Source organism: Chamaea fasciata, unplaced genomic scaffold, assembly GCF_029207755.1.
Source record: "Chamaea fasciata isolate MVZ Bird 193981 ecotype frontalis unplaced genomic scaffold, bChaFas1.0.hap1 SCAF_2, whole genome shotgun sequence".
Lineage (NCBI taxonomy): Eukaryota > Metazoa > Chordata > Aves > Passeriformes > Sylviidae > Chamaea > Chamaea fasciata.
The window spans coordinates 90,512,381-90,534,665 of NW_027094087.1; the positions used below are offsets into that span (position 1 = coordinate 90,512,381).

Here is a 22,285-nt window from a genome sequence, read left to right on the forward strand (position 1 = left end):
TGAGCTTCAGTGATTAGATCTGTAGTTTAGAAAAAATATAATACCTACGTACACACTTACCTCTGTATTCCTTCAACTAAAGCAACTTCATCAGGTGATGATGATATGTATATACAAGATCTTCTTGATCCCTGGTTTTTCTTCAAACCATCTACACTGTCATCATCTTTTACCTGAACAGTGTGGCAAAGACAAAGAGCTCGGAAAAATAATTCCTCTCTCTCCTGAAAAATAAAAGGGACAGTTGTCATTACGTGTTATCGCTTGAAAACTTTTCTTTTGGGAGGTGATCGATATCACTGATTATTAATCAGACAAAGGCAGGCTCCTTGTGGGAGAACCCAGTCTTCCCCTGTGGTAGCCACACAATTGTGTCACAGCTGTTTGTACCCTTAGGACTGCATACACATCAAGCTAATAATGCAAACCCCTCCAGCCAGAGTGCATCTTCTACCTCCTCTGAGTGCCTAGATGTGGCCAAAGGTGTTCTTTCTTTACTTTTGCTTAAACTTTAACAACTTGCATTAACTAAATACCAGTCAAGGTATTATTTAGAAGTCCTGAGTTCACACAGAAGGATGTAGTACCTGGAGCACAGGTTTTAGCAGACCTTACAGATTTCATTCTCTTGAGCAGCTTGAACACCTCTCAGAACTAAATAAATTACTGAAGTGCACATACTTTGGCTGCCCCATCCAACCACTTCCTATAACATTTCAGATGGTTTGGTAATGACAGCTCCTGGCACCAGAAAGAGATTCCTGTTTCACGGATACCTGTCTGTGTTATATCTTTGTGTCTGAAACCTATTCTTCTGTGCTGTCAAATACAAACTGTCTGTGCCATTGTGATTCCAAGATAAAAACTCAGCATAACTTGGGATCACATCTGAGGGCCACGGGTGAGAGACATAAGGCTGCTGAATTACACCAACATATTTTAAGAGACCTCATTTTGTCACAGTGAAGGGCATGATATGAAGCGAGTGTGAACGATATGATACTTAACTGATTAAATAAAAAATACATTGTACTTTGGCTGTGACTATCCTGCTCATATACACCCTGTTCACCTGTTGACAAGTGAAGACTCCTGAACTTTCAACTAATTTTGCTTTACACAGCAAATAGCCACAATACATACATTGCTGTAGGTAGCACACTTCAGATGGGGCTAAATTAAGTTACATTTTAAAGTAATTTAATTTGACCATAAACCATTCTCTGGCCACATTTTCACTCAGTGATGACTAAAAAAGTGCCTGCACTAAGGCCCCATTTTCCCTTTAAGGATTTTCTTGTTTTTTTCTTGCTTTCCCTGTTGTAGCTAAGGTTAAATAGAAACCAATTATCTGTGTCTGCAGCTATTAACCAGAGAAAGTTCTATATTTTGGGTTTTAAGTCAGATTTACAACTGCATTAAAATGAGAAACTTTCTGTTAAGCCTTCAAGTCTTAACTAGGAAACGAAAATATCTATGCAGTTATCTAGTTTGATTAGTAAAATTCAAGAATGTTGAATTTCTAATATTAATTCATCAGTACAGTTCAATTTTCGTGTTTCATTGTAAAAAAATCAAGAACACAGAAGGAGTTATCATACCTTTCCACTACTTCCTGGAGATGAATCAATCATATCAATGCCTGTACAATCATGGAGGATTTGTCCATTGCAGATAACATGCGGTACATAAACATGCCCTTCAATGCAACATTCTACGAATTCCATATTGTTCTCAGTTAATGTTCCTGTTTTATCTGTGAAGACATACTCAATCTGCAAATGAACACAAGATAAAAACAGCAGGAATGTGAACAGAGATTTTCCAATGTCTCAGAAAAAAACCGAGTTTAATACGGGGTTACACCTTCCTTTGAAAATCCTTATGCTCTTTCAGAAAAGGAAGATGACAATTTATTTTGGCAACTATCTTCATAGAAATATAGGCCCTGAAAGATTTTATCCTACAAGAGTATCAAACAACGCTCTCTTCTGCCTCATAATCGATGCAAATGATGCGTTTAACCTACTTCCACTCTTCTCTCTAGGTCCTTTTTAGTTTTTAATGCCTTTCTTGCCGCAAGACAGGTATTTATAGAAACAAAATGCATACAAATTTCATTTCCCAGGGATTATTATTTAATGTGCATGCCTGGATTTGCATCAGTTATTGTCAGAACAATCTTTAGGGTAGTATCAGAACTCCCCACTACAACTGCTTTAGTTTAAATGAGGATTGTAGACACATACAGTTGTACACATGGGCTCTGTAATTGACCTGGAAACACTCATCTTGTCTCAATATTGAATTTTTCATAAACTTTATCTGTTACAATGAGCTCCAGCGCTTAAGTCTAACAACATTAAAAATAAAACCAAAATCTGAACTATCAACTAGAAAAACTAGATTAGCTCAATTTTGGATCTTGGATGTAGGTATTGTACACATACTGCATGTCATATTTGAAAAACTAAGAGAATGAAGTAAGGTAAGGAACTAAACAGTGAAAATAAAGCTATTATTTAAAATTCATCACATTGTTTATCAAACTTCCCTATTTATGCAGAGTATTGAACAAACTAAAAGCCAAATAAATTTTTGCTCGGTCTTCAAAAACATCATTAATTATGTACACTTTCCACTGAGATTGACTTTTATAATATTCACTAATCTGAAAAGGCAAATGCCAAATTTTCCAGTGCCTTTTTATCTGTGGACAAAATATCCACAATTAAACTTTTTTCAGAGTGGATAGTATCTATACAGATTGTTTTCATCTCAACCTCTATATTCAGTTTCATCATCAAAGTTACAAAATGCTATCAATCAAAGAGGTCTTTAAGTCATTCAGTGTGTTGCTTTGTCACAGGGATTCGTCATGTTCAGACAGACCCTCCAGTTTCATCAGGTTGTTCCTCCAGTTCATCAGATCACTGCCTTTGGTCCTGTCACTGGGCACCACTGAGAAAATCCTAGCTCTATCCTCTTAGTACCCTCCCATTTAGGTATATGTATACATTGGTAAGATCTTCCCTGAACCTTCTTCACTCCAGGCTGGACAGTCCCAGCTCCCTCTGCCTGTCTTTGCATGAGCCACGTAAAGCCCAGTCCCCTGGCTGTCCTTGTGGTCCTTCACTAGGCTCCCTCCAGTATGCCCATGTGTCTGTACTGGGGAGCCCAGAACCGGACACAGCACTCCAGGTGAGGCCTGGAGAGGGGCAGCATCACTGCCCTAGACCTGTTGGCAACACTTTGCCTAATGCAGGCCATGATACCACTGGCCCTCTTTGCCATAAGGACACACTGCTGGCTCATGCTGAACTTCATTTCCATCAGAACTCCTGGGTCCTTTTCCGCAAAGCTGCTTTTCAGCTGGGTGGCCTCCAGTCATCCAAATCATCAATGATCAGGATGGGAGCCAGCACTGACCCCCAGTGTACACTGCTAGATACTGGCCTCCCACTGTGCACTGCTGACCTCCACCCTGGCTGTTCACCACTTTTTCAATCCACCTCACTGTCTGCTCCTCCAGGTTGTAATTCAGCAGATCCTCTTCGAGGATCTCATTGGAGACAATGTCAACTGTCTGCCATAATAATGAAATACCTGGTATCACCCTTAAACCAAAAGATATGTATCCTTAAAAGCTTTATTATCAGTTTGACTAAAAATAGAAAGAAATACAGTGTCTTGTTTATTTGAAAAATCTATGAAAACATTTTCAACTGAGATCTTAAATATTTTCTCAAACAAAATTTATCTGTCTCAGCGTGATGATTTTCTTAACACAGAACAGGATTTCTTTTCAAAAATGAGACTGACAATTGATCGTTTTAATGGATGAAACCTGAGATGTGGCACTGGAAATGCGGTCCCAGTCTAGTCAGACAAAAAGGGTTTTTTTCCCATCTAACTTTTCCATCTAAGGAAGCTAGATGCTTACATAATTTCCCACTATGATCAATGGAGAGGATGCATTAATCCCTTAATACTATAGTAATACTAATTGAATTCCACTGACTGGGTGAGAAATCAGAATTTTTGATTCTGAAAATAAAAATCTCAGATTTTATTTTTAAAATTAAACAGCACTAAAGAAAATGCACATGTAGCTGCAAAAAAACCACCTCAAAATAACACAAAACAAAAAAACCTTGAAGAATCAATTTTAAAATAAAAACCTACAGTAGACAAAAAAACCCCTATCATTTAATGAAATTTACCTGTCCCAACTCTTCATTGAGGTCAGAAGTGTTCACCAGTGGTCCTTCACCTGTATCCTCATCAAACATTTCCTCATCCCATGCAATGAAGTAAGAACCAAGAAATTTCTGCATTTCCACAGTGACATACATGGATACAGGAATAATGTAGTTGAAAAGAACCATGAATGCAAGGAAGTCTGTAAAAGCTTGAAGAAACTGCCAAAGAAACAAGATGAAAATACTGATTTTTCAACATACCAATAAAGACTGCAAGATTACTACAAGTATTTACAAACTGGTTTTTCAAATAACTTTTGAACAGTAAACAATGCCTTTCATAGCTCTCAGCTCAGCACAGGATGTAAACCTTCATGATTTATAACATCACAAGAGGCATGCAACAGATTTTTTTTTAAAAAAATTTGCATTTTTCTTTACAGATTTACAGGTGCAGAATACTGTTACATAGCATTATTGTAAAGTTCTAGAGCAACTAATAAACATGGTGAAGACTTTTTGGGGAACAGGTGCATTCAAAAACTACCAGAAAAAATAGCACAGTTAAACAGCAACTCCTTCAAGGATCACCGAATTACATAACTTCCAGGCAGCACTTCATAAATAAATAAAGGGTTTCCTTTCCCTCTCTCAACAGAAGCAGAACATATGCACATCATCTGGCTCAATTTTGCAGTGGTGGAGACTTGCTGGAGCTACAACCAACCCGCTGAGCAGGTTGAGAGCGCTACTGGTGGTAATGAGAACTCTAGAATGCCTGCCTAGCATGTGCTCCTCATGATTTAGGGTAAGAAAGCAAATTTTCTCCTAGTCTGATTGGGATGATTTAGTGAAATAAATATTGTGCTTTCTGTAGGGCAGGGTTTCAGTTCACTGCTCTGGACCCTCTGGGTATCCATTCAGGAAAATGTCCTTGTTCCTGTAGGAACATCTGGCACTGGTGACTGATGCGCTCTGATGCTGTGAGTGCTCATAACAGAGAAATACGAAATTAAGCTTTTAAGGGGCATTTTAATGGAGATTCCTACAGTGGATTATTTTGAACATGTCTCTTACAGGACTGCCAATAGATGTGGGATTCCTTCCAGCCCTTGTATTTCTCTGCAAGAGGTCAATTCTTCAGTAATTTATATAAATAACAGGCAGCTCCAAAACACTTTCATGAAGATTTTTATACTAAACCAGACATTCTCATCAGTTAAATTCACATACAATTTAAGGGCAAAAATTTAACATACAAGCTTTCTATAAATACATTATCACCACTGTCAGCAAAAAAGCCTGAGTGTTAAGTAAAGCGGGCTGTATATACTTTTCAGTAGAATGTCTATAAATTAAGGGCTACGGGAAACTTTCTTGGTATTATAATTTATTTCCATACCAAATTTCTTTTCTTTTCAGGCTCTGTTTTCTGATTATACCATGGCTCATCACGAAATGGTTCACTCTGCCAGGCATACTTCAGAACAGTATTTATTAGTGCTTTACTGACGAGAATACAGAGGTATACAATAAGAAATACATTCATTGATCTAAAAAAAAAAAAAAAGGCAAGATAAGAATCCCATTACCATATAAACTACAGTTTATTAGATAATGTTATACTTCTTCATCAGTCTAATATTTGCTGCAAGTCTAACAGTGCTAAGATGTTAAAGAACTCTTCCAAAGTGCTTTTCCAATGAAGAAAAACATTATTGACATTATTTTCTATTTTTAATTTCTATTTTTATAACTGTTTCCAAAATGTGTGTGACAAGTTAACAAAACTAGTATATTAGTGAAAACAAAAGCATAGATAGAATCATAACAGAATAACCGGGCTTGTATCTGCAGACCTTCTCATGCCACTTCCCTGAATCAATATAATCACTCCCATTAGTACTTTTATAGAAATATAAAACCAAAAAAGAACATTTTGCTACACAGCTGTAATGTTTTAACTCTAGACAGATCTAAAAAAAGCGCAAGAACATTTTGCATTTAAGATTATATTTTCATTAATGATGGGCATGAACTAAAACACATCAATAACAATAGAAAGAGACACATCATCATTGCTCAGTCACTGTATAAGTGAAAGGGTGTCAGCTGGTCAGTACATCATGCCTCAGTCAATGACATCTTGTTTTTCACAAGGCTGGCCACCTTATTTCGAGCTGATGATTTCAGATAGCAGAGTAGAAATAGAAAATAGTATTTTAAAAGCAGTAAGCAACCAATGTCAGCTCATTCCTTAAGGATAGCATTGCCTTACTTTCCCATCATATATGTCTGGATAGAACTTGTTCATTTTAGCTAAATCATGGAAAACATGCCACAGACAAGCACTGTTACTGCAGCTGATCCAAAGTGAAGTGCATTAAAAAAGTTACTTTTACTGAATTAAAATTGCAATAAAATTTTGCAATTGCAAATTTTAATTGCAATAAAAAGCATGAAAGCTAGGATAATAAAAAACACTATACATTAAAGAGCTAAGCATTAAATCAAAATGGCTTTATTTTTTAAACATCTACCAAGAATAATTCAGTAGTGAGAACCTCATTTATATGGTGTTATATGACTTACATTGTAAGTAAAAAATTATTTAAAAAGAAGCAAATTTTAAGTCCCTCTACCTCCTTTTTTTTCATTTAAGTCAATGAAACATACACTTTCAGAGGGGAAAAAACCCGATTTGCATCATTCAAAAATGCAGCTTTCAACCCCCAAAGTAAGTATTAGAAATTTTACTTCTCTACAGCAGATCGCTTCTGTGATTTTGATTGGTAATTTAATGCCATCTTAGTCTCCATGCCAGTGTAGATAGCAACACCTGAAATAAGACAACTTGTTTTACTGAAGATTGCACAGTGCAGTAACTTCAAAAGAGCACAATCCATTAGATTATTTTACTCTGTTATTTCTTTAATTCTTTACTCTGAAGAAAGAAACCACAGATTTGGATGATAACTCAAAATTAGAAATGGCTTTATTATCTTGGTACTTAGAAATTTTAAGCACCATTTACATCCCATTCCAGTCACAGTTTCCAATTGCTAAAGTGTTTCTATGTAACAACATTAAAACTTACTACAAAGTTGTAAAACAAGTGACCCAATAGAAATCATAAGCCCAGTAGAAACTGTAGGCTTGTAACTTTGTTTGGTGTTTGCTTATTACTTCAGGCTCCATAAAAATAATCAATAGAAATATTTACCAAAGATTTTTTCTGTGTTCTTTAATGTGGCTCCTCTAAGAAGCAGATTTTCAGATCCTAATGGCCTGCAAAAGGCAAGTATTATAAAATGTAAACATTTAGAGAAAACCATCAGACCTTAGTGGAAGTCATATAAAAGAGGAAATTAGTTTTACTAAAATCCTTTTATTTTAACAAGTTACAAGGCATACTTAAAATTTTAAAGTGAAAATTAAAAATAGATAAACTGATGCCTAAAATTAAGCTCACAATTTCACAGCTCAAGCCTTAAACCAATGCACCTAAACCCCACATAGGGAGGTACCCAAATAAAGACTCAACATCCTAATTGCACATTACTTATTTGTAAAAATATTAATTCTATTATTTTTTAGGGTTATATAAACTATAGTGGCCTGTATGTTAGAGCTACTAAAGGACAATATACTCATACATTTTATTTTAACTATAAATGGTATACAAGATATTTTTGATACTTACTGTAAACATTTTTAAAAATGCCAATAAATATAGGTAAAATAATTTATTGAGGAGAACAAGAGTTAATGTAAGGACCTCAATGAAATTTAAATAATATTTTGGAACACGATATGTACACTAATCATCATCTGAGTTCAAAACCAAGGACTACTTTACAGACAGCCCGTGTGCAGAACTGTCAGATTCTATCTATATAGCAATAAAAAAAACCCCAAACAAACAAACAAACAAAAAAAACCACCCAAGAAATTCATTCAGTGTTTTTAAATGTTATTCAAAGTGCACTTGTGGTATGAAACTCCCCCCAAAATCAAGAATCTCCAAACAAACAGGGCCACAATTCTGATGTAAAACCTGAAACTAGTTTCAAGAAACTAGTGGAACAATGTTACGTGAATGACCCAGACCAAAGGACAGTTTCCATAGCAGACTGTGACAGAAAACAATGTATCTAGGACACACGGAGGTTAGGAAGGCACTTAGCCAGTACTGAGCAACTCCCCACATGCTGGGATCTAGGATATCACCCCAGCAAGCAGCTTTTCCCTCCTAATGCTTTGCCTCTGTGGCAAGAATCAGAATAAAATCAGGTACAGCTAGGTGGATGTTGCCTTTCTTGAACACACAGCACTATGGACATTTTAGACAGAAGTACAAATACACTCAGTAAAATTAAACACAAAAAAAATTACTTGCCATGTTCAAACCCTTGAAAATCTAAGAAAAATTAAATACACAATTGACACTATTTATATGGTTTAGGGCACCACCAAGATCTCACACTAATGGGGCAGTATTGTACAAGTGCTGTCAAAATCCTATCAACATCAGTTACAAAGTAAATACATTTCAGATAAAACTGAAGTTGAATAAAGACATTAAAATACTAAAGAAGAAAAATATGCTTAGAAGATGAAAAATCAATTATTTTGGAAAAAGAAATCTGGAATCTTCTAAGAGAAAAATATTCTATCACTAAAACAAAGCAGCACAACGTTGATGAACCAAAGGTAATTCTCATTATTGATACTTATTCAACTATGAAATATTTAAATGTGTAGAAACTCTGGATTTCCCCACCTTGCAATAGGCTCATTCCTATCATGGTAAACATTTATTCGACCAACAAATCTGAAAGGGAAATATACAAGTAGTTTAACAGTACTGCTAATAGATTTTTTAAGAAATATTTTCTAGAAAGTACGTATCACAGAGACCATTTTCCAACTGAACAGGCTCCAATTATGCAGAACATGAACACAAACATAAGAGATACATATAGATATACACTTAAAACATGTAGATACAAAAATACACAGAATGGTAACTTGACATAAATTTTGCTTATAAAGAAGTGTAAGAGATTATAAAATATGGGATAAATCTTCTAAGTCGACCCATGAACAAGAAATAGAAAGTTTTATTTCCTAAACTACCCAACATAAGTCAGTGCAATTACTATCTTTTACAACATCTAAAGCCTACAACTAAATTAAAACCAAAGCAAACCAAAGCACAGAGCTAGTAAGTAATTCTTCCTCTGAATGTCTGTCAGTACATTTTATCTGTGTATGTGGTGGCTTGACCTTGGATAGCAGCTAAGCACCCATCAGCCTCTTGCTGCTTCCCTCCCCAGCAGGACAGGGAAGAGAATTGAAAGAGCAAAAGCAAGATCTTGACAGTTTAATAAGTGAAGGGAAAAAAAAAATCCAAGTGACACAAAGGCAACCACTCACCACCTTCCATGAGCCTGCCGATATCCAGCCAGTCTCCAAGCAACAGCTGCTTTGGAAGACTGCCCCCTGCCCCCTGGTTTTATTGCTGAGCATGACACTATATGGCACAGATCCTCGGGTCAGCTGAGGTCAGCCATCCTGGTTGTGTCCATCCCCAGCCTCCTGCCCAGCCCCAGCCTATTTGCTGGAGGGGCAAAATGAGGAATAAAGAATTTGACGCTATGTAAAAATTTGGCAATAACAGTTAAAATCATGGTGTGCAATTAATGCTGTTTCAGTCTCACAGCAACAACACTACACTACACTGGGTATTCTTCACAGTTAGTGAAAACTGACTTCATTTCTGCCAGACTTAGTACACTGTATTTGCAATACCACTGTCCAAGTGGATAACCTAATGCAAAGGGGATTAAGCTGGACATTAGGCTTCTCAGTGGTAGAGGAAACTGTGGTGAGCTGGTGGGCCTGTTACCCTGAAAGAAAACCCCTGGGGCTCAGAGGAGTGGTAACCTGTCTGCTTCGAGAACACACAACATGGTAGGGCCACATCTGAAGACAGTAATGTACAGTTGGTTATGATGGATCACGATACAAAATAACCATGTGCCTTTGGAAAAAAAGATTCACCACTGTGTTTTGTTGAGATGTAAAGTTTCAAGTAAAAATCTGCAGATACAAGCTGACTACCAATAAACATTTTCATTATTTGTGCATCAACAGCTGTCCCAAAGATTTTCACCAGCTATACTAGCATGAGTTTCAACTTGCAGTCATTCACTTTGAGAGCTAAGTATTTTAAAAAAGGATCAAGCAATGGGCTTGATGCTCTAAAAAACCTGTTCTCAAGCAGATTTCTAAACCAGCTTCTTAATCAGCAAGATCACAGAAAAGAGATGCCTTCACACCTCAGAAATAAGCCATGTTTTTCTGCATCTTCCAAGAGTATTTGCTGACAAAAGAGTGCATTTTAGCTTGACATCATATTGTTTTCAGTGTATTATTTCAGCTATTTTTTACTGTGGCAGAAAAAAAAAAGTGTAATCTCAATGGTATAGGACTTTCTGTATTACTGTTTAGAAAGGAACCTCAAAAGACGCTTTTCAAGATTTCTCATCAGGTTTTGCGGAACAGTGTATAGTTCTTTTGTAAAATATTGAGTATTGTATGACTTAATACAACTGTAGACATTTTTCTTCATGTTCTGCATTAAAATGTTTTCCTAATCACGATGGCTTCATGCTGTATACTAGCCGGTATTTCAAAGCCTGTGGTGTGAGGCTCATGGTTAACAACAGCAGATGAAAATCTGTATTTCAAATAGTCTTGACAATTTAAATTTTTTCTGGGTGACATCCTTTCAGATCTGATTAGACTGACAGTGGCTTTACTTTGTAATGTGAGTGATGAAGCTCTCTACCAGGACTAGAAGTGCTTGCCAATTACTTATTGTTCATTTATGCTAGAATGTTACTATTATCTTCAATCTGCAATACCTTTGCAAGAGTCTTTTTAAGCCACTTCAGCATTTTGTGAGTGTTATTTTAGTTAAAACTAGATAATATAATCTGTAAATCCATTATAAATGACAATATTTCACAATAAACTGAAAGTAAACGAGTGAGTGCCACAGGCAAGCTCTCCACATTGTGGAACACCCTCTTCCTCTAAAGAACCTCACGAACTGTATGTGACATACAGAGAGGATATGGATGCCAATATCAAGAAGTATACTAAGTATTAGTAAAGCTTATTTTCTTTATTATTTTTGTATTAAGAAAGAAGAAACCGAAGTTCTAAAACTTTTGCCACATTCCTCAGTGAACTGCTTTGCGCCATCCCCCTTTGGAAATCACTACCCCAGAGCACACCTAGGGAGCAACCTGCACAAAAGGAGTGTGGATGGAAGACCTACCTGACTTCAAGCTCACTCTGGGGCTCACTCTAACCAAAGATGCAGCCAGTATCTTTTCATTATGATATTTTTATGATTTAGTGCTCAGGTACCTTAGATGAAACAGGTAAGAATTATCTATAAGCCTTACTTATAAAGGTCAGGCTGAGGTTGTTCACATTCAATGGTAGCATGCAGTGCATCGATTTCTTGTTCATTGTGAAATGCCTTTGTGTCTTGAACAGCATAGTAAGTCTGGAATTAATAAAAACATGTAAATAAAGAACAGATATATAAGACATTAATCTGTACATACACTGCAGTTCAGCATGAAATTTACTAACTTTTATGTAAGAGCTCGTAACTCAAATAAGCATCTCTAAATGTTCCTATTTGGGCATCATCTTATATGGTGTTTTCCAATCTCTTTTTTTTAATGATTCTACAGTTATGTGCAAGCACCTTGCAGTGTACTCATAAATCAGGTCACCATGTAACCAAGTAAGTACAAAAAGTTAATATATCACCACTAATTTGCATGCCTATACTGGACACAGACAAAACCACAAATAATTGTCTTAAAACTTTTCATAAAATAGTATTACTTTTAGAGAAATTAAGATGGTAGAAACATAAATTTCACCAATTAGTGTAGCTGATTACACATATAAGCATGAAGTCATATTGTGATCTGTGTCAAAAATTAAAAACAAAGTTTGCCTTAAAAACAAAATGTAGAATATTTAATTACTTTGTGACTGGATTCACCATCCAAACTAGTTGTTGTAACAAAACACGTTCCATCTCCTCTACTACTTGATAGGAATATTAAATCACATGGGAATTTTTCATCTTCTTTTACCATTACAATATCTCCAACCTAAGGAAAAAAACACAAGAAAATAAAATGCAGGTATGTAGCAGCCCAACTTCAGATTTCAAAATAAAAACCTAGATTAACACAAATATTTTGAAAATTCAATGATTTTTATTTACACCAGGATTTTACCACGAGAGTAAAGATACAGTGATACCTCTGGAAAACTGACTTATGTCTTGTGGAATGACTGAGATCTACTGTTTCTGGCTTTCTTCTCAGGACAACCATCTTGCAAGCCCTGTCTCATTAAGTTTTGCAAGATTAATTCCAAATAATCAATTTAATCAATCAAAATAATCAAATCTCAAATCTATTATTTGAGAGATGGAAGATATTATCCTTGTTTTAAGACTTAATACAACAAAACTGTTTCAAAACCACCAGGAGATGTGAGTTGCTCTTAGACACAGCTGAAAAATCTAACAACTTCATCTCCTGATGAAAACAGGACACATTCAAAATTTTTGACTAGAAATCCATCCTATTTTTATCTATATTTAAATGTAAGCAAAATAATTTTTATTCATTGAAACATAGGCAATATTTTACAGCAGGTTAGAATGTCCAACCAATTACAAATTCAAAATATTCTTGCAAATCATTCAAGGAAAAGGAGTTTTTCTACATTTTTGGAGGTTAAATAAGTGGCAAAGACATACTCCATGTTCTAAGAATATCAGGGTTTTAATAAAAATCCCATCAAAAAGACATAATTTTTTGCAATTTTTCATGTAGGTCAACATCTGTTCAATACATTTTTATGTCATAATTTATTATAATAAGACTCAGCTTAATCATTGTTCTTGTTATATGCTTATAAAGCTAAATTCCACTATCCTTAGCAGTTGGCATGAGTCACTTAATTCCATTTAGGCAAAACAGCCTGATAAAAATCAGCAATAGTAACATCTAAAAATAAAATTTTAGAATGATTATAAAAAATAAGATCTATCTAATTGTAGATATGAAAAGGGCTTTTTTTTTCTTAACAACAGCAATGAAAAATTGCAGATTGTACACACGGCACAGGAGAACACAAACTCTGAGCATACCTGCAACAATAAGGTATGCAATTCTCATTTTCCTCTACCCAAATCAAATAAAGGTACTAGTACATAGCATCTTCATAAAATTTAAAAGGTGTTCCAGCATTTGCCACTATGTCAGCTAAGGATGCAAAGAGGACAGGGACAGGTTCCTTCTGGTGGAAAGGGACAGGACCTGTGGCAGTGGACACAACCTGGAACATAGGAGGGTCATCATGCTGGTGACTGAGGGCTGGAACAGTTGCCCAAAGGAGGCAGTAGAGTCTCTCCATCCTTGGAGAGACTTAAAACCTGTCTAGATGGGGTCCTGAGCAAACAGCTCTTGGTGGCCCTGCTAGAGCTGGGGGCTGGATCAGAAAACCTCCAGAGATGCCTGACAACCTCAACCATTCTCTGATTGTGTGAAAAAGAACTCCACTTTTAGCAATTTTTTTTTTTTTCTTTAATCAAGTGTCCGCAGGCTTTAGCTGCAGAGGGATTTCCTTTATACAATCTAGTCTGTTTTCTCATGTAATATAGATCGGAGAATTTTACCCATCTACAAATACACACGGATATCCCTTTCTATGCAAGAATTTTCAAGGTCTGTCTCCTATCATTTAGTCACTCAATATACACCTTCTGAAAAGCAATAAATGAGAGAAATTAAGAAAATATGGGCAACAGATTAACCACTAAAATGCAAAATCTAGTTGCATGGTACTCGACTATTTTTGTTTGGAATATTTAACTGCTGAGTTAACACACCTGGAATTCTCTAGCATGTGAGGTCCTGATTTTTTTTATTACCAGGAAGCCCCTAGGCAGAAGCTATCACACTCAAATGGAAGGTCACAGCAGAAAGGCTGTGAACACTGTTGATACACTTATGTCCAAAAACAGCAGAGCAGAAAAAGATATCCAAACAAACATATTAAAATAAGAAAATTCCAAACAAATATCTATTAAATTTTCTGAGTTCTAAAGAAAAGAACATTAAGAAGTTCATCTGCTCACAAAAAAAAAAAAAAGCAGCAAAAACTAATTTCTGAAAATATACCAAAAAGAGAACGTAGTAGCATTCACAAGGTCAATGAAGAGACTGTGATTTGATGGGTTTTGAGAAAATATTTAGAATGTATTGTTTCTGCACATATGCATGTGTCTCTATACACAGCACTGACTATCACCATCAGGTGTAAATAAATTAATGTGCATAATAGTCATTATAGCTCATCCCAGGTGAAATAAGGCTCCGAACAACCCGGTCTAGTGTCAGGTGTCCCTGCCCATGGCACAAGGATTGGAACTAGATGAACTTTTAGGTCCCTACCAATCCAAAGCATTCTATGATTCTGTGATAATCACAGTGGACAGGAAATAGAGAAAAAATAAATCATGACAGAAATTCCAAGTTAAAAATAGAAAATGAAAGTGACATTTACAGAAGGAATCAGTTAATTCCAGTTAAGTAAAACAGCCTGATAAAATCTAAAAATAAAATTTTAGAATGATGATAATAAATGAGATTTATCTAATCTCATTATACTGTTTAACTAATTAGGAGTTTAATTTTATAAAAATATTTTATTCAGAGACATGAAACTAAAAATTAGTATATTGTAGGTCTAATCATTCAATGCAATAAATGCTACATCAACATACTACACTTCTGTGTAACTTGTTTAATGTGTGAAGTGTACAAGAAGGTTGAAGTCTGACTCACAAAACCTGTTAAGTCATAGTTACTTACTCTTAATTTTCGGCTTTGCTTTCTAACCAGTTTACCGTGCTGAATGAAATGAACAGGGCAATGATTTATTGCATTGTCAGCTTTGTGTCGCAGCCAATCTTCATAACCCTAGAAAACAGTGAAATGGAATGATGTAGTGATGCACGTTTGGCTAAAAAGACACAGAATAGCTCTAGCTTGTAAAGAAAAAGTTTAAGAATTATCCTTGATCACAGGAAGGAAAAAAATATTCTCACTATAACAAATGAAATTGTGATACATGTCAGTACTAGAGTTGTGCTGGACATCTATAAAAAAGAGCATTCATGGTTACAATTAGTCAAACAAAGCCATGTATTTTAATGAAGACATTTGGATGAATAAGGGCTTCGAAAGTGTAGAACAGTTCCTGGTATTTAAGCGATCATCTCTTGCTCATGCTCTGTTGACTTGAGTAAGTGCACAGTACTTGTAAAAGCAGTTGACAGAAGGTAGAAGTGTAGGCAATATATTTTGGAAGAATAGGACTTTATCCTGCAAGATGAGAAAGAGATGACATGACAAAAGGTTGTCATATTTGATGACCATCATACAATTAAGCTAAATCTTTTAACCTTATATACAATTCATAGTTGTGAAGAATTTTGTTTCAAGAGACTTTGCAGAGTACCCTATTTTTGGTGCTCAATTACCCTATGGATTTGTGTTTTATAAAAGCACACAAACTAGAGGATAGGGAATCTGCACCTTTCTACTGAAAAGGTCCTGCCACATGACAAAGATTGGGACTGACAAAGTCATCTGTGGTCAAGAGTTGAAAATACCACTTGTAGTCCATAGCATTTTTAGATCCAATGTTCTTGAACACGTTTGAAAATTCAATACAGAACAAAAGTATCACTACCTTGGATGCTCTCAAAAATAATCTGGGAACAGAGACTTTATAACTTTAGTGTAATATACTTCCAGGGGTTGGTACAGCTCCTTAAGAAGGTCTCAAAATCTACACAAGATGTCAGGAAGAAAAATCAAGGAAATACAGAACTGCAGTAGCAGGCACAGCACGTCATAACCCAGGCTTTGGTAGGTTACTACGAACAGTAAGACTTTAAAGTGTGACATTTAAGATGTTAAGACTGGGAGAGCCACACTAAAATACTAGCTCTTGCATGTATCACAACTTTTGCTCAACAAGAAGTGCTGAATTTAACTATAGAATATACTCAATTATGCATAGTTACCACTGTAAAGAAAGAGAAACACAACTCTCCACAGCTGTTTTGAAGACTCATGAAGGAAAAGTCTGCATTTAGCATAAAGACTGTAAAGGTAATAAGTTATCTATTAAGGGACAACCGAAATCATACTCTGTTTTGGGTCTGTCTGGGGTGGAGTTAACTTTCTTCACAGCAGTCCTGTGCTGCTGTGCTTTGTACCTGGGGCTAAACCCAGTCTTGGTTATATCCCAGTGTTTTGGCTACTACTGAAGAGTGGCAGTATCGAGGCTTTCTCTTCAACCTTCTCCCACAGCAGACCAGTAGGCTGGGGGTGGGCAAGAGGCTGGGAGAGGGCATTCCTTTGACAGCAGACCCAAACTGACCCAACTGTCTCTTTAGTTTTACTTTTGTTCACTACATTACTCACCTGTTTGATAGCTGTGACAGTGATGACAAACAAAAGCGGAAGTCCACTTGTAACTGGACTGGTAGGTGTATCAATAATTAACTGCAACAAAAAGAACAAATATTTTCTGGTTATGTTTTTGTGAATGTAAGCAGTCAATCTTTCAAGTAAGATTTTTCAAGTAATTTCATCAGTATGAAGAGGGCATCAAGGAATTTTAACTGAAAAAAACCCAAGGCTTCAATACAACTTTAAGAATGTACACTATACTGATAAAAACTTGAAAACTGAATTCTATAAGGAGATACAACACTGTAGTTAGATCACATTAACATCAGATATTAATGCCTTGTAAAAATATTTGCTAGCAAGACTTTTAGAAGGTATTAGACTGGAAAGCTGCAGCTTTGGAAGCAAAATTATGGAGCACCATTAGAAATTAGCGTGGGACTGGCTTTACATGTTATACAATAGAGCTATTCTTATGCACACAAAAAGTAAATTCTGAAATATTGAGCTGGGGCTTCTGCAAATATAAACAAAGAGGCAGAATTCACAGAGGGAGTGCAAATGACAAAATCTAAGTTGTCCTGGGTATCTGCGCTGCTTTCTTTCTACAGAACCTAGTCTGCAAAGTAATACAGCTTTTCACCCAGTAAGATTTTTATTATTTAATGCATTAAGTGACTGCGACAGGTTCAGAATTAAGAAATGTAGAAAGCAGCACACTAGGTATTCCTGGAACTCATTTCAAAAATAAGTATGCATATACCTCCCTAAGAAAGCATCATATCAGTACCTATTTCAGTTCTCACAGGCTTTGATCACAGTACACTTGGAAAACTGCTATCGAGACTTTATTTTGTTATAAAATAAAATCTTTGCAAAACAAAAAAACCTTGTAATCAACAAAATTCATAGTAACAGTTTTACTAATCTGAATGTTTATTACAAAATAAAAATTACAGACATTCTTTTCAATTTTTTCAAGACATGTCTTTCCATCCAACTAGCCATGCTGTCAAATTCTTTTCAGATTAAATTCACAATGACAACCTGGAAACCTTTTGTCACATCATCAGTGTAAAAAGGCTTTCTAGGCTCAACCATTTACCTCCACGGTGCTCAAAATCAGTTAACTTTAAAACCTTTTTCAACTTCTCCCTCTTTTAGAAAGAGCACAGAACTTACTGGAAAGTAGGGATAGCTTACCTGAACAAGGAAAATGATGAGAAAATAGAAGTTAGCTATTCTTCTGAATTGCTCAAACAAATTTTTTGGTATAAAGTTCCAAAACGTGTACTGAAAACAAACGCACAGATTATGAGTGTTTGCGAAGGAAATATTATTCACATTCAATTTTTTACCTCACATGACAAGATAAAACCAAGCAAGAGGCAGGAGTGTTTTTGTTACTTAGTTTAATAATTTACTGAATTTGAATCTTAATTGACAATCATATTCTCATAGAAGTATCATTTTTCTGAGTTCTGATAATCCTTGTACTAGGGACTGTAATAATTTTTAACTAGCAACACTACTTGTCTAGAGTTAGCATCCAGAGTTAGTTAGTTAAGGAATGGTTTATTTCAAGCCATTAATGGATTTTAGAAGCACCTTAGTAATTTGAAAGAGTACTTTTAATTCACTTTTATGTTGTGTTCATGACGTGAGACAGGTGGCATTCAGAGTCAACTACACAGTAATAGCAAGACAGCCAAATAAAAGCTGTCAGCCCGTCTTTTGTTCCTTGGTAGGGACAGAAAAATACTCAAGATAAACTATAGTGGTGAATACGAGTAAGTGGCTGCATAAATCTGTACTGATCTTGCAAATTACCACAAGTGTTGTAAAATGACATAAGAAACAGTACATAAAGCCGCAAACTGGAAATGTAAAAACTTCAAATTTAAGAAGTTCTGTAAAAGTGATAAAGGACCTTAACAATATCTAGTCCCCATCCCCTGCCCTGCAGCAGGTTCAACTACACAGTTCACTCTGTAGCTCCAGGAAAACATTGCAAGGACTGCTTATTGGAACACATGTAGAAAATGTGAGCTAGAACTGTGTGAAAAGGTTTGAAAAACGGCTTGAGAAAACTAGCACTGCATCATCTTATTATCCAAATTATCCTTTGACACATAATAAAATGACAGCTCCAATAAAACTTTCATTTCAAACGAGATGGGCTAAGAAGCTTATCCTAATTTATTTGCTCTGTTACAAATGTGCCCTGTCTCCACTTGGCACATTGCACTTATACTTGCTGATAACCAAATTATTCCATGAGCTAGACATCTTCTGAATTGGGCCCCGAAGGCAAAGACAGACAGAGCTCCAGAAGAAAAGTACTTCTATTACATCTGAAGACAAAAAGTATCCATGAGAAATATGCTTCAAATGCATATGAAACGCTACTATATAGAGCAATCTTTTTACTTCTTGGATGTTAAAGCCTGAACATGTGTAAGACATAGGAATGAAATGTTTTTCTTGTATCATGTCCCAAAAATCAGTATCTATCCTAAATATGCCCTAAGTTACCACTTAATCCTGCATAATAGCTAGTTCAGTATTAAATCACCTGGGAGCAAGCCAAAACTCAGGCAGGCAGACATGCAACAGCTAGAAAATCCTGTTCTAGTCTTGCAATCAGAACATTTTTCATCAGACAGGAATGCAGTTTGCACTACCCATTATCCAGCTATGAGGAATTTTCAAAGAGAATGAGTTAGACTTGATTATTTTTCCTTGCACAACAATGCTGACCATTCAAAACTGCTCTTATGATAGATGACCATACGTATTCTATTCAGTGGCAATAACTGCATATTTTCAGGTAAGTTATCTTGGTTTTCTAATTTTATCCATTTATTTTTTAAGAATCTCTGCCTGCTGAGAAAGAAAAGTGAAAAACATTTGTTTCCATTTTTCTGTTTAGCTCTTTTGATAGAAATACTATTTTTTTCCATGGCAAAGGGTCTTTGATCATTAAAAGTTTGATGATTTACTCAAATCCCCCAAATCACCATTCATTAAATAAAAATGTAATCTCTTATGTAATAATTTCCACTTTAAATCTTCTAGAGGATTATTTGACTAAACGTCTGGCAATAGCATTTCATTGTTGGACTAGATACCTAAAATATCTGACTGAGGAAGCAAGTAAATCAATTAAAACAACAACCCATAAAAAGGCTGTTCACCTTTACCCTTAGTATCCTATCTGCCTCATATTCCAGACTTAGTTCACTGCTTTCCCTGCCAAGCTGTAGTCTACCACAGATCCACCTTTGATCAGCAACTCTCTCGGGTGAATAAAAGTGAATAACACAGGAACAAATCACTTTTATGGTTGAAAAGTGCATCCTAAAATGGATGCTTCTTTAACATAGACCACTTCTTAAAACTTTATTTTCAATCTGAAAAATTTTAGCACTTTATGACTCTGGGTTTCAGGCACACTATGCATGTGTTTATTCTGCCCATTCATCTTCAACAGAGAAGTAATAATTTTTGCAGTTTAGGCAAGAAAGAACACTAAGATGTCTAGACAGACCTTTCCCTACCCAAGCCATCAGTAGCTCAGAACAGCATCTACAAATGGGCAAGTAATGTTTAATCAACATAATCACTCTCCAGAGAAGCACTCAGAACAAGATTTATCTCATGACTGCTGCATTCAAGGCAGATTCTCTACCCTAGCTAGACAGAAACAAAACAAAAATTTATAAAGGAAAGGCATTAAAACCGATGATATTAAATCCATCAGATTACTGTGCCAGGAGTTACTAATATAATCTCTCTTCTTCAGATAATTTCTAGTCATGCTTTTTGCAAAGTCCTGAAAAGTAGTTTATGTATATTAAACTACCTTTTTCTACACTATAATCTACTTGAAGGATATAAGTTTATCCAAACAGTTACACACTATTTAGATAAAATTTCAAGTTGGAGATGGCTTAATTGATCTTTTCCAAATGCTGCAAAAGACCTACAGGTGCTTTTTGCATATGGGAGGTAACACATCAGACACCAAGTAGTACTAATTAATGCACTCAGCCAAAAGAGCACATGGTGCCAACAGATGCATCTGAAGCACTGTGCAAGAGTCTGTAAGACCAATCTGGTGTCAAAACACCATCATTCAAATAGATTTTCTTCCCATTTATACTTGCAGTAGTACCTGCAGTGCTGGAGTATTTCTGCACTCTTGAGCACGTCCACAGTATTGCTGCCCATGCCTCTGGCTCCATCTTGCTCTTTACTGATACCATCTTGCTTTCAGCTACAACACCTTGTTACAGCCAGTAACACAAATTCAAAAATATTAAATACACTGTCCTTGACACTGTATTTTGACCTTTTTGTTTGGTATCTACATGCCAGAGTTCTGGCTCATGTTTCAAGCTTCTCGTTCCACCTTAAGAGGGAGATATTTTCTTAAGAGAGTTTCTTGAGTAATCACTTTACATCAAAAGCTGAAGCTGTAAGAGAAAGCACTTCATACTGAGTTTTGTCAACACCTCAGTTTCTTACAGATTATTTGTTTTAAATAGTCACCACCTCTCTTCTAACGCACCCTGATTTCACTTTTCACTCAACCTTTTTGACTGTTCCTTCTAAATGCTTAAAACTATTACAACAAAAATATCTATTATATTGGCTTAGCCCTGGTTCATAGACATCTTCCTGTGATGATTTTCATCCCTTCTGAAAAACAAACCCCATCCTGAAGATAATAAAATCAGGATAGTATAGAGAAAAGCTGATCCTGCAGTCATTTGTGTACATGGTGACTTCAATATTTTCAATGCACAGATTTTTATATCAATCACCAAGAAACAATGCATTCTTAAAGCTGCAGTTTAAAAATTATAGTGCAGGCATGTGTGCAGATCACAGAACAGTTTAGGTGGAACAGGACATTCAAGATCTTCTCAAGCATCTAGTGCCAACCCATGGGCAGGGACATCTTCCACCTGACCAGGCTGCTCCAAGCCTCATCCAAAACAACCTTGAATGCTTCCAGAGATGCAGCATCTACATAATCTCTGGATAACCTGTTTCAGTGCCTTACCCTCCTCAAGCTAAATCTAAATCAACGTTCTTTCAGCTTCAAATTCTTCTCCCTTGTCCTTTCATTTAAGTCCCTGGTAAAAAGTCCCTCTCCAGCTTTTTCATATCTACTTTTAGGTACTGGATTTAAGGCTTTATATAAAACACCACCTTATACAGTATTATGTTATTAAAACAATATAAATATTACATATATACATATAGATAGCTCTCTTTAATAGAATAGCTGAAAAGGTCTGATCAAAAGTTTCAGAGTTTCTTTAAAGGTGGTTTTATTTATAAATATATTGCTTTTTCGAAACACAATTTGTCTATCTCTAAAGAGAACTGGTAGAGAAAACCATAGCAAAGGGTATAAAAAAAAGGAAAGCGATAATTATCTGAAATCATAAGAAGTGAGTTGAGAGTGTGCCT

At 35.7% G+C, this 22,285-nt stretch overlaps 1 protein-coding gene across 2 annotated transcripts in view; it reads right to left on the minus strand.

Annotated features, from left to right (window-relative positions):
- Window positions 1–22,285, minus strand: part of ATP11A (ATPase phospholipid transporting 11A) — a 117,873-nt gene that overhangs the window by 31,388 nt on the left and 64,200 nt on the right. For both annotated transcript variants that reach the window (XM_066176748.1, XM_066176749.1), the window contains exons 3-14: window positions 18,005–18,094; window positions 16,814–16,894; window positions 15,191–15,298; window positions 12,284–12,412; window positions 11,684–11,787; window positions 8,986–9,036; window positions 7,426–7,490; window positions 6,960–7,041; window positions 5,605–5,755; window positions 4,224–4,421; window positions 1,602–1,775; window positions 61–224 (exon numbers count right to left, since the gene is read on the minus strand). In XM_066176748.1, the coding sequence (XP_066032845.1) occupies window positions 61–224; window positions 1,602–1,775; window positions 4,224–4,421; window positions 5,605–5,755; window positions 6,960–7,041; window positions 7,426–7,490; window positions 8,986–9,036; window positions 11,684–11,787; window positions 12,284–12,412; window positions 15,191–15,298; window positions 16,814–16,894; window positions 18,005–18,094 (1,397 nt within the window). The remainder of the gene's footprint in view (window positions 1–60; window positions 225–1,601; window positions 1,776–4,223; window positions 4,422–5,604; window positions 5,756–6,959; window positions 7,042–7,425; window positions 7,491–8,985; window positions 9,037–11,683; window positions 11,788–12,283; window positions 12,413–15,190; window positions 15,299–16,813; window positions 16,895–18,004; window positions 18,095–22,285) is intronic.